Source organism: Quercus lobata, chromosome 4 (assembly GCF_001633185.2).
Source record: "Quercus lobata isolate SW786 chromosome 4, ValleyOak3.0 Primary Assembly, whole genome shotgun sequence".
Taxonomy (NCBI): Eukaryota; Viridiplantae; Streptophyta; class Magnoliopsida; order Fagales; family Fagaceae; genus Quercus; species Quercus lobata.
Window position 1 is genome coordinate 91940767 of NC_044907.1, and position 12232 is coordinate 91952998.

Consider the following 12232-nt stretch of genomic DNA (forward strand, 5'->3'; position numbering starts at 1 on the left):
AGACCATCTATTAAGTTTGATCGGGTTTGACCAACTTTGACCATGCCTTTCTCTAAATCCAACCGTTTAATTGTGACCATAATTTACTAGAATGAACCTTTCATTACACTCTTCAAATCCAACGGTTAGATTTCAAATTTAAGAATGGCATGTGATGGACATATGGTGTGTACTTATATGGCTATATATATTCTCTTAATCTGACCATCCAATTAATCATATTTTTTTTTTAAAGTAAACATAGTTTTTTTTTTTTTTCTTTTTTCTTTTTTTGATGGGAAAAGTAAACTTACTTAGTCCCATATAGGCTAAGTTTATAAAATATTAAATATTACTCTTTATAAAATATTTATGTATATGGATATTTATGTACAAGTACACTAGTTTTTTTTTTTTTTTTTTTGAGAAAGAACAAGTACACTAGTTTAGTGGGAAGACACACACGTGATAATATTTTACCCAGGTTTGAACCATAATAAGAGCTTTTTTTTATTACTATCTCTAAATTAGATATTAAATATTATTTTGTACAAATCATGTCAAGAATGTTCTTGGTGGCCAAGCGGCTAGGATACACGCGCATTCTCACCGGTCAGCCCAGGTTCGACCCATAGTAAAAGCTCCAGATTATTCTTCAATTTGTATTTGATTTTCATTTCGAATTGCAAAAGTTTCTTTCGGATTTTTTATTTATTTAAATCTAATGGAAAAAAGGTTTGGATTAATTTCATTTTGAACCGCAGAAGTTTCTTTCGGATTTTTGTTTGTTTGTTTGTTTTTGTTTTTGAATTTGTTGGATTTTTGGGTGCAATGAGACTTCGTGGATATTGTCTGTTCTGAAGTGAGAAACAGAAAGGGCTTACATGTTCCATATAGAGCTGGTCATAAAGGTATTGCACTTACTTTATAAAACAACTTCTTTCTTATATTTGGTCGATCTTTATTTTTATTTTTACTCTTTTTAGTCTCTCAGTTTGTTGGGATTCGATTCAGATCTCTGAAATTCTATAATTTTGGTTTTTTACAGTGAAACCCATCTGGGATGTTTCTCAGTTGGCGTTTTGGATTTCTATTCTTGGTGGTTTTTTTTTTTTTTTTTCAATTGCAATGAATTAGATCTAGTCAGAGCTTTCAGACAAAAAGACGGTGGGAATTTCGTAGAGCTAGTGTCATACTCCTTTTCAAAGATAATCCTTTATTATTAAAAAATAAGAATTGGGTTATGATTTTGCTGCTGAAATTTTACAGAAGCTTTCTAAAAGTTTTTAACTTTTCCTTGTCTTTTTTAGTATATTGAAAACGGGCCCTAGATTCCTACTTATTTATTTTATTTTTGGTAAATTTTTTGAAAAGGAACAAAGTTAGCCAATAGTTTTTTTTCCCTGTGCCATGGAATCATTTAATTGTTCTATTACTGTTAACACTTAATTTATTGGAAACGTGTTTGTTTTTGTGGAGAATTTTTTTGTTACAGTTCATTGGATGCAGTACACTTAATTTCATTTAACTTCTCCCCCACCAAAAATAAAAAGATTTGAAACTAATTACATAACAAAAGTGATTGACTATTTCATTGTTTCAAATGTAGTCACTATTTTGCCAGGATGGTTTCAATAGATATAAGGTTTTGACTAAATAGATAATTAATAGATTAATTGCTAGTAAGATTCAAACGATTTTGATTTTGATTTTGATTTTAGGTCTTGCCTAAATTGTTGATTAATGTATAATTGACTGAAAACTTTTGAGTGTTATGTGCTTGCTTATTGGCTCAACATAGTGCTGGAGTATCTCAAATTGTAATCAAGTTAAAATGTTTTGTTTGCAGTAGAACTCAGACAACTTATAGTAGCAAAAATTAATCTCTATTGTTTCAATGTGAGAGCATGTAACCAAACTAAAGCAACTATGTTAATGTTTCATATTTATATTGTTATAGTTATCACTTCATCATTGATTTCATTGGGCATTTTGAATTGAATTGGTTGATTTATCTTGTTGGAAAAGATTGGAATAGTGTATGTTGGATTAATTGGATCAATGGTTTAATTTTGTTTTATTAACTAAAAATGGGTTTGTTTTAACCTAACTAATATAGCAAATTTCGTACGCCGCTTTTGTGTTTCTTTGGTTCAATTTTTTTAGGTTCTTGCAAGAAGAGCCAAGAATCAATATACCTGGAAAGGGTTTGGTGCAATCCCTATAGCCATAAAGGAACTCAAGTTTTTTTTTTTAATTATTTTTTTTAATGTAAGTTATAGTTGGAAGCTTAAATATTTGGAATAGAATTGTGATTTTTGTGTTTGATACTGTTTCAGGAAGAGGGTGTGAGAGAAAATACCAATGGCTTTGATGGCAATGACTATGCCAAAGTATGTGAATTTATAGGGTTTTAAGTGCTTTTCCTTCTCTATAATTATTTAGGTTTTGAAAATTGTTTTGGGCAATTTTAATTTTAATTGTTGTTTGTATTTTGGGTTTGGTCCTTGCAGTGTCTGTACACTCGACTTAATAATATATCTTTTTTCTTCCACTATTCTATTCCTCCTATCAACAGGTACGGTTGAAAATAAATGTCTCACTTTGACCAACTCCTCATATAAATGGAGTGCTATATGTGTCTTGCAGTATTGCCGACCTTGAAAATGAGCCTGGCCTATTTATATCAAACAAAGAGGTGCTTATATTGTTAATCTTTTTCTCAAAATTGAGGTTTATTATATGGCCTATGTGTTGCTTCCATCCAATTTCCTTAACAGAAAAATTCATTCCTTTTGGCAGAAAGTATTTGCTGAGGCTGATGCAATGGCAAGGAAGAACAGGGAAAAGCTACCTTCTGGTTTGCCCCTCATAAATCGGGACTCCCTCCAACCAATGCTTTACCCTTTGAGAATGAGGTAAGAATGTATGCAGATTGGAAGTGGTTCAAATTTGAAAGAGAATATGAACCAGCGTGACCCTTAAGGTTGCCCTGTGACACCATCAAATTAGAAAAAAAGGGAGGGCTCAGACCTTGCTATCCTCCCCTAATCCATACACACCCCATAATGAAAAAAAGTAAATATCTCTCAAGTCTCAACAAGGCCATTATACTCTTGAATTCACAAATATCAAGTTATTTAGCATGTATTGCACTTAGATCACAAGCCATTGAAAATCTATGGAGACATGAGCATATGTTCTTGCTGTTGACATAGTTTTCCACTTTATTATTCCATACAAATATGTAATATGATGATCGGTTGTAGTTGCAAACCTTGTCCTTAGTGTTGTTTTTGTTTTCCTATGGAAATGATTAGATTCAGTTTCTTCTGATTTAGTTTGTAGTTGTATATAGAAAGCATCGTTCTCCATTGTATACCCAAACAATGTATGATTTTGTTCTCCGTTGTATACCCAAACAATGTATGATTTATTTCAAGGCCGTTGTTTGACTGGAATTAGGCTGCTACTTACTATTTGGCCTACCCAAAAAAGAAAAAAAAAAAAAAAAAATTCATTTTGATCCTAACTAATTGGGTTGAGTCTATGTTGAATTGAATTTATTATTTGGTATTATTTGCTGTTCAAGATAAATTTTAGTCAAGTCCATTGCCATATATTTTTAGTATATCGAAACAACGGTTTCTTTGTCATTCAACACAATAGAGATGGCAAAGACAATAGTTTAGTGACATCTTTTGCATTATCTTCTAAGCAATAAGCCCATAGTTCGCAAAGTGTGGCCTCCCTTTTGTAGAAATAGGCTCCACCTTCAACTCAGAGCAGTACTAGGGGGTATGAATATGATTTCTAACATCAGTCTTATATCTCAATTAAAGCCAAAAGTGTTTTTTTTTGTCTTATTCCATAACTATTAGAAGATGATCTTACTATTGCAAATCCTTAAGGAATTAAACCTTCAAATCAGCAACTATATCACCTATGCCATGAGCCTCCTTTACGTATCTCTCTCTCTCACTCTCTCTCTCTCTCTCTCTCTCTCTCTCTATTTTTTTAATGTATTTTTTGCATGGTAGTGTTGCCAAAACCCTAGGTAAATCTCTGTTTGGTTGCCGAGAAAGTGAAAGTAAAGTAAAAGATTTTATTGTTGGGACTTTTTTTTTTTTTTTTTGTTTTGTTTCTTAAGAAAGTCAAAATCTCAAGTAGATAATATATAGACAGATAAAAGTGGAGAATATTCGTGTGGAGAAGAAAAAAAAAAGTTTTCTATTTCAGATTAATAATAGTGAAAAATTCAGTTAGTTTTATTTATTTTTGCTATCAGTTTTTGTAAATTTTCTGGGTGACCAAACGTGGAGGATCTGATTTGGTTTGTGAATTTGGTCCCATTTCTAAGGTACTCACATGTTACGGTGTGATTGGGTACTTTTTATTTATTTATTTATTATTTGATTCTTCTCTATGTTCTTTATTTTGGAATTTTACGTTTTGGTTGGTTCCATTTTGAAATCTTTTGATTTTGCAATTGGTGTTTGGCGGATGAATTGGGAAAGGCATGTGGAGAATAAGCAAGATTGAGGGAAAGGAAACTTTAAAGCAAGATTGGTGAGGGCATTTCTTCCTCTTCTTCCATTATTTGAAGTTGAATTGTGTGTTTATGCCTTTTCACAGCAGAGAGGTGTGGAGGAGCTGAGGGGGATGAGCTTTTTGAGACACTTTTCTTTTGCTTTACCTTGTGTTATATGCTTTTGTGTTTTGCTTTTGATTGTTTTGCCTTTGATAAATTATTTGGCTTGGATTGATAGAATCATAGAATATGTATTTATGGTTGAAAATGGGGAGTGATGGGTTTATAAGTTACAAGCATCATCACTCTTATTTATTGTTTATGATGGTATGATTCATTGTCAAGAAAAACATTAGCATCTGACATTGTAGTATGACAGCTAAATTTGCATACTACTACAGGCATATGATTGTAGAAAACCATGTGATTATCTTTTATTTTTTAAAGTTTTGAGCTTTATAACTTTGACCAAGTAGTTGATACAATTATTGAGAATGTGAATATGGTAAAATTGTGTGTCATTAATTTTTCACCAAAAAGTAATTGGAGTCCTATAGCGGCGTTTATAGTCCACCGCTAAAGCTTCCAACATATAGCGGTGGGTGAAACTGCCATTAAAAGGCTTGTAGAGTCTGCTTTTTGATAAACCCTATAGTGGCGCTTATTGACCGCTACTATAGGTGACAACCTATAGCGGCGGGCCTATCTTGCCGCTAAAAGGCCACTTGATCCAAGTGGCAAACCTCATATGACGACGGTTTTTAGCTCATCGCAATAGACCAAAAGCGTCACTAAATGGCAGATTTATGGTGCTTTTTGTGACCGTCGCAATCGACCTATAGCGGCACTGCAACTCTGACGGGACGGCCCGCCGCAATAGCACCCATTGCTATAGGTCAAATGTACCTTTAGCGGCGCTTTTGGCCCGTCACAATAGACCGTTTTTCTTGTAGTGTTAGGGGTAGTTGGGCATGGAATTATGGTTCTGAGGAAGGGGTTAATGTGATTGACTGAGGTTGTTGATGCGGTGTAAGTTGAGTGTGTAGAAGACACTTTTGGATGGGTCGGTGAGGATTTTTAATGGCGCTGGGTTGAGTAATCAATGGCATGGTGATCCGTTGTGAGGGAGAGACCTTTGACTATGGTCAGATGGGTCGGTGAGGGGAGTTATGGCGGTGGGTGAGATTAATGCCACTTGGTTAAGCTCTGATTGTGTGGGTGAGATGAGATCTTGGTAGGTGCAGATGGATTCGGCATGAAGAGATGAGAGGAAGAGAGGAGATAATACACTGAGATGTCTGACCAAGTGGGCCCATATAATGTTCAAAATAATTACCCAATTGCCACTGAACACTAGTGTTTGTTGTTTAAAAACAGGCCGGAGGTGATTTCAAAACCATCATTTTGAAAATGGGTTTTTAAACAATGTTTTCCAAACAACCCTGAATAAGAATGGATGACCAAATGTGTTTTTTGGTTTTTGGACACTAGTGTTCAGTGTTTAAACACTGAACACTAAATGTTTAAAATGGATGACCAAACACGCTCTTAGTTACTAACATAATAAATTGTGATTAAAATAATGTCATTTTCATGTGGATTTATCACTAATAATTACTTTTATTAATGTTGTAGACGTATACTTTTCTTAGAATTAATCATAAACATTTTATCTCACATTTACTACCATTGATGACAAATATCACTTCACTAGCATTAATAATTTTTTTTCTTATCAATAAAAATTGAGAAGTGCTATGTCCATAACATCTTCACAATATTTTTATAACATGTTCCTAAGTGGTAAGTTGTTACTAGTTCTAATTTAAACCTACCTTCGAAATTACTTTTTTACTCACTAGTAAAGCCAATAATAACCTGTTATTTAAGATTTATTATAAAAATATTGTGGACATAGTATTTCTTATAAAAATTTTGCTATTCACTTTTTAAAAAATTGTAAAACAAATGATAAGAGCTTTCTTTATTATGATTATGATCAATATCAATATTAGGCCTAAAGATATGCCATAGTTTTGGTCAAAAATAAGTTCTTCATGCAATTTTGTAGAGAGAGAATTATCTACCAAATCTAAAATTTGAGACTCTCTCTGCCGCTTAGAGATAGAGGTTTTTCTCTCTTGTCTAAGGCAATAGAAGTGTGTTGGTCCCTTCTTTGAGAGGAGAGTTTGTTCTTAGTAGGTAACAAGTGTACCTTTTGAGCTGGTGGTATTTTGGTTCTTTCGGGGTTGTGGGGAGACTTTATTTCTTGGTCCTTTTCCAATTCTCATTCTCAATGAGGAGTTAGCAAATCAATTGACCAACTTTTCCCTTTCAGAAAAGGAAACCGTTGGATTCACCCTGTCCAAGGAACAAAGATCTGGTGAATATTTGCTAGCTACTCGATTCTTTACCCCATGTTTCCTAAATATGGAAGCCATGGTGCGAACTTCCAAATAGTTGTGGAGATCTACAAACGGGTTCACAATCCGTAACCAAAATGAACACCGAGTGTTGTTTGTTTTTGATAATCCCAATGATATTGAAAGAATCCTTAAAAACCAACCTTGGAGTTTTGATAAACATCTAGTGATGTTACAAAGGTACAGTACAGATTGTCCAGTGCGCGATCTGGTTTTTTCAAAAACCTTATTCTAGGTTCAGGTTCATGATATACCAATTTGATATATGATGAAGGAAGTGGCAGAGAACATCTGGGACATTGTTAGGGAAGTTCAGAAATCAGCAGGAGCAGTAACTGATGAGGACATTTCATTTGGGTTTGAGTAATGATTGATATTACACTGCCTTTATGTCGAGGTAGGGTGATTACACCAGAGAATGGGTCAAAACATTGGGTCCGATTCTGATACGAGCGCTTACCAAATCTCTGTTTCTGGTGTGGGTGCTTGAACCATGCTGACAAAAGTTGCGAGCTTGCAGAGTAAGGGCACGCTTAAAATGGAACAACAGCAGTATAATTCCACTCTAAAGGCTGCCCCGTACATGTCTAGTGGAAGAGATGTTATCGTGGTACCTGGTTTCTGACACCCATTCACGAGAAAAGAATTCCAAGAGGAAAGGGAGAGGGCAGAGATAAGGGTGAACAATCCAATGGAATCGGAAAACCAACCGGCAATGGAAACTCAAGCGGAGACAAATCAGGCAAATATGGTAACCAATGAAGGAGTTATTCCGGTAATCAATATCAATGAATTACCTGTTACAAATGAGCTTGCCATTAATGCCACATTACTCCCTGATGAGGATATTGATTCAATTCCTCCAACGGCTGTCACGGTGTTAACGGATGCAAACAATAATGGAGAGCCAAAAACTAAGGAAATAGAGTTAATTCCGGACTCAATAACTCCCGAGAATTTATTTGATATTCAAATCAAACAGATTGATACAGATTTGGCTCGATATGATAAGGATTAGACTATTAGGGGTAATTCGGTAAGGGCCATTAATGGGAGAAGTAATTCTGAGGTTTCCAATTTTGTTCCACCTGTTAGAAACAGGGGCATATGGAAGTTGGCTGGAAACCAAGGAAAAATTTTCTTTGCCGTAGAGGCAGCTTCTATCCATACCCAAAGCTCGACAAACCCTAATCCAAAGTGTTCTAAAAAACCAACAACGTGGACTAAGCAAGCTCATAGACCTACACAGGGCCCAGGTTTCTCCTCCTTCTCTTCGGGGGGGAAAAGAAGATAAGGGTCTAGGTAAAAGAGCAATGGATGACAACACAATTCTCCCCGAGCTACCAAATAAGAGGCAGCAAGTTTCCAAGGAGGATGTCTTTCAATCACAAATATTGGCGGAGGTTGTCCCACAGCCCCGCCAGATGCAATGATCCCTTTAGTAATGATCTGCCATGGGCTTGGGAACCCATGGACAGAGACAAAGCCTGGTGAAATATTATGGGCAAAAGATCCCTCTGTCATGTTCATAGCCAAAACATGGGCAGACAAAGCAAGGCAAGAGCACATCCTCAGTACGACTAAGTCTTTGATTAACAGCAATTCTATTATAGAAGCAGCTTTCATGGATTTCAAAGCGTTGCTATCGTGGATGATCAGAAGGAAACAAAATAAAAAGTCATTCTCGGTCATGTTTTGGATATTAGGGACACATCGGAATCGAGTTAGAACTAACCAACCTTGTTGCATTTCGAAGCAACTTGTCAACATGGCCAACGAAATCCCGCCGGATTTCCAGGCAGTGCAACTACTTCCCCAACGACAGTCCACCCTAATCCGAGTTCATTGGAGAGCTCCTATCCTGGACATGGTTGAGCTTAATCTTGAGGATGCACTATTCAGTTGGAAGCAAAAACTAGGGTTGGGTGTGGTTTTGGCAAGATCTTTAAGTAAATTACACTACTCTTATGTTAAGAGAGAGGGTAATATGGTTGCTTTTGTTTTAGCTCTTTTTGTTTTAATTGTTTTAGATTATAGGGCGTGGATGGAGGATGCTCCCCCACAGTTCCTTTCTTTGTTTCTAGCAGACTCTGATGTTTTTCTTTGAATAAAAGGCACTTCGTTGATTCTCAAAAAAAAAAAAAATATATATATATATATATCAGGCCTAAAGGTGAAAAATTTTAGTGAATTAATACTAAATATCAATTACATACAATTTACAGCATTTGACTTTCTATTTTATATCCATTTTTACTATTAAAACAGTTCTATTTTTTAAGATGTAAAATTGCTAATTAATTTTTTGCATTTAGATTTTATTTACATCTCTTTCATAAGTTGTTAGAAAAATTTTGTCAATGATTATTCAGTTTTATAGTTTCAATTGGGTTGGATTTCTTTTGGCTCAATATTTCAGGGGCCTTCTTTGAGGTGGGAAGGAAAAATGCACAACCAACCTATATTTTTTTCTTTAACAAAATTATTATTTTACAATTTTAAGACATTTTAATACAATTTTGGAAGCATTTTACTTATACAAATTGTGGGCCTTAAGACCCTTTAAAAATATTTTTGTACAAGTGGGGCCTTAAGTCTAGGCCTAAGTGGCCTAGGCCTTGAGCCGACCCTGATTAATATGAACAAATCCAAAATAGATTGGTTATGTGTTTAATGATTCTCATAGATCAATGACCTATAAGTAGAAATGACCAAGCCCAAAAGGTAAAGGGTACCCTACCCGACCCGTCCCGAAAATATTGGGTATTACCATATTACCTAGTTCATCATAGGCAAATTGGGTTGAATTTTGTTCGAACCCAAAATTTGTGGGTCGGGTTAGGATATTACCCAAACCCGATCCATACTATTAAAAAGCAAATCCCTAAAACAACCTGTTTTTGGCCTTCTCCCTTCAAGTTCTCTCTTCAACCTCTCCACAGGACAATAAAGCAAAAAAAAAAAAAAATTCAAAGCATTAAGGAGAAGCAGGAAAAAAAAAAAAAAAAAACAAAGAAAATTCAAGTAGAAAGGAGGAGTAGAACAAACCCAAAAATTATTTTCTCTAAAAAAAACCCAAGAAAATTCAAGTAGAACACTAATAAAAGGGTAATATCTATTTCCCTTGCTCGTCTCACCTGTGATGCTCCTTGATGCATGTTGGTTTACGTTGACACAGACAATCATTTTCATACTCATACACATGGTAACATGCACTTAATACTTGTTTTACATATATTTTTGCTTGGACACATCACACACGACCACGAAATCACATGCTCATACAATCTGATCTCTTCACATTTACGTAATCTGAAAGAGAGCGGGTGGCTGGATAGAAATGTCTAGAAGTTGATGTGAGATACGTGGGTCGCCCAACCCAATTAGTTAAGGATCTAAACCCTACCCAGTTTGTTAGGTCTAACCCAAGATAGCTTTATGCTGAACCCAAAACTAAGTCCAACCCACTCCTTTTGCATAAAAGCCCAGATTTCCAAACTTATCTCTTACACTCACAACACTCAACCCAAGTTAATTTCAAACTCCCTTAAGCCCAATCCAAATACAATTCCTAGATGAAAGCTCAATTAGTGTGAAAACACTGAAGCTTGTTCAGACCCCCAATTTTAAAATTACGTCTAGATTACTTTTACTCTAACTTATTTAAGTCTGGAATAAGAGTAAATGAGCGTAATAAACCAATAACACTACTCTAAGCTATATGCAACCACAATGAGTAATAAAGGTAAAGCTTAAAGAGTAGGGAAGAGAGATGCAAACACAAGATAATATCGAGACATGTTATTGAAGAGGAAACCTAAGAACTCGATGAAAAACCTCTCCACGACCCTCCAAGTCAAAATCGATCCATTAGTGAATAAGTTGGAGTACACGAATATCAAAAAAACCCTCCAAACCTAATCTATCCAATGTACTTGAGTCTTCTACTCGGAGTCTTGTCTTCATTAGTTTTTTGGATCCCGCAATTCAACCAGATTGCATCTGCCACTCAATGGCTTCTTCCAATGCTTCCTAAAGGTACCAAAACTTCTCTCAACACTCAGAATGGGCGAGGTAAGTGTTTGGGCTAAGAACCTCTCAAGGATGTATAGATGGAGAGGTAGGAGTAGAGGAAAACCAAGAGAAAATGCGTAGATGATTGTGGGTATGAAAATCTTTAACTCTTAAGTGTTTTGCTAGGGTTTTCTCTCTGAAAAGAACTCCTTACAGTTTCATGGGTAATGAGGGTATATATAATGTGGGTAAAGGATTTGGTAAAACACTTTTTCATTTTGCCAAACAGAGAGTTTCGTGGGTATCTCACGAGATGGCATTTCTCACAAAGTACTTTTGAATTGGACAAGCTAGCATGACTCTTCAGCTTCTAGTCATGTGATTCACATGTGGCCTTTTGCGGGTTGTTTTACTTGCGAGTTTTTCGAGAGCTAGTCGCAAACTGCATTGATTCTTTTTTTGAAGCTGGATTCTTTACCAATCTCTCACACTTATCCCTTATAAATAAACCCACATAAATATAGGGAAATGATTGAATGAATTACAACCAAATTTGGCACGGAATTAAAGCCAACAAAGGCTAGTTGGTAATCACAACTTTACACTAGAAAATCATGTTGTTAACTATTTTTATTTTATAAAAAAAGCTATTAAAATAAACTAGGTTCGAGTCAGGTTTGGGTATCCATGGATAAAATATTTTGGTTGGGTTTGAGTATGACCGAGACAAACTTGGTCATTAGCCATCCCTACCTATAAGATATAATTTTCCTCCCTTCAAACGAAGTTTCGAGTCATACTCATAATTAAAGAGTATCTTTGTCTATTTGAGGAAGAAAAACTCGTAATGCACTAAATATCACATAAATAATAATGAGACGGATAACACGATTGACTCACTTTTAAAGTAGCTTCTAACGAGGACCAAAGTCTTCTAATCATGCCATATTTAAAAAAGAAAAGAAAAAGGAAAAGTAATACATGCTATGGGTACTTTAAAGTAGCTTCCAACGGGGACCAAAGTATTTTAGTCATGCCAAATATTTAAAAAAAGAAAAAAGAAAAAAGAAAAAGAAAATGTGATACATACTAGGGGTATTTTTAAAGTAGCTTCCAACAAGGACCAAAGTCCTTTAATCTTGCCAAATATTTTAAAAAAGAAAAAAGAAAAAGTAATACATGCTTTGGGTACTTTAAAGTAGCTTCCAACGTAGACCATAGTCGACCAAATATTTAAAAAAAGAAAAAGTAATACATGCTTTGGGTACTAGTTACAAGTTTTACT

General features: G+C 35.1%; 1 protein-coding gene across 1 annotated transcript; it reads left to right on the forward strand.

The window, feature by feature from the left end:
* Nucleotides 1-536: 536 nt before the first annotated feature.
* LOC115986158 lies at nucleotides 537-4823 on the forward strand. The gene is made up of 7 exons (XM_031109011.1): nucleotides 537-601; nucleotides 1940-2018; nucleotides 2319-2372; nucleotides 2493-2557; nucleotides 2629-2677; nucleotides 2782-2897; nucleotides 4497-4823. The coding sequence occupies exons 1-7, from the start codon at nucleotides 537-539 to the stop codon at nucleotides 4519-4521; spliced, it is 453 nt and encodes a 150-aa protein (XP_030964871.1). The 3' UTR covers nucleotides 4522-4823.
* The last annotated feature ends 7409 nt before the right edge of the window (nucleotides 4824-12232 follow it).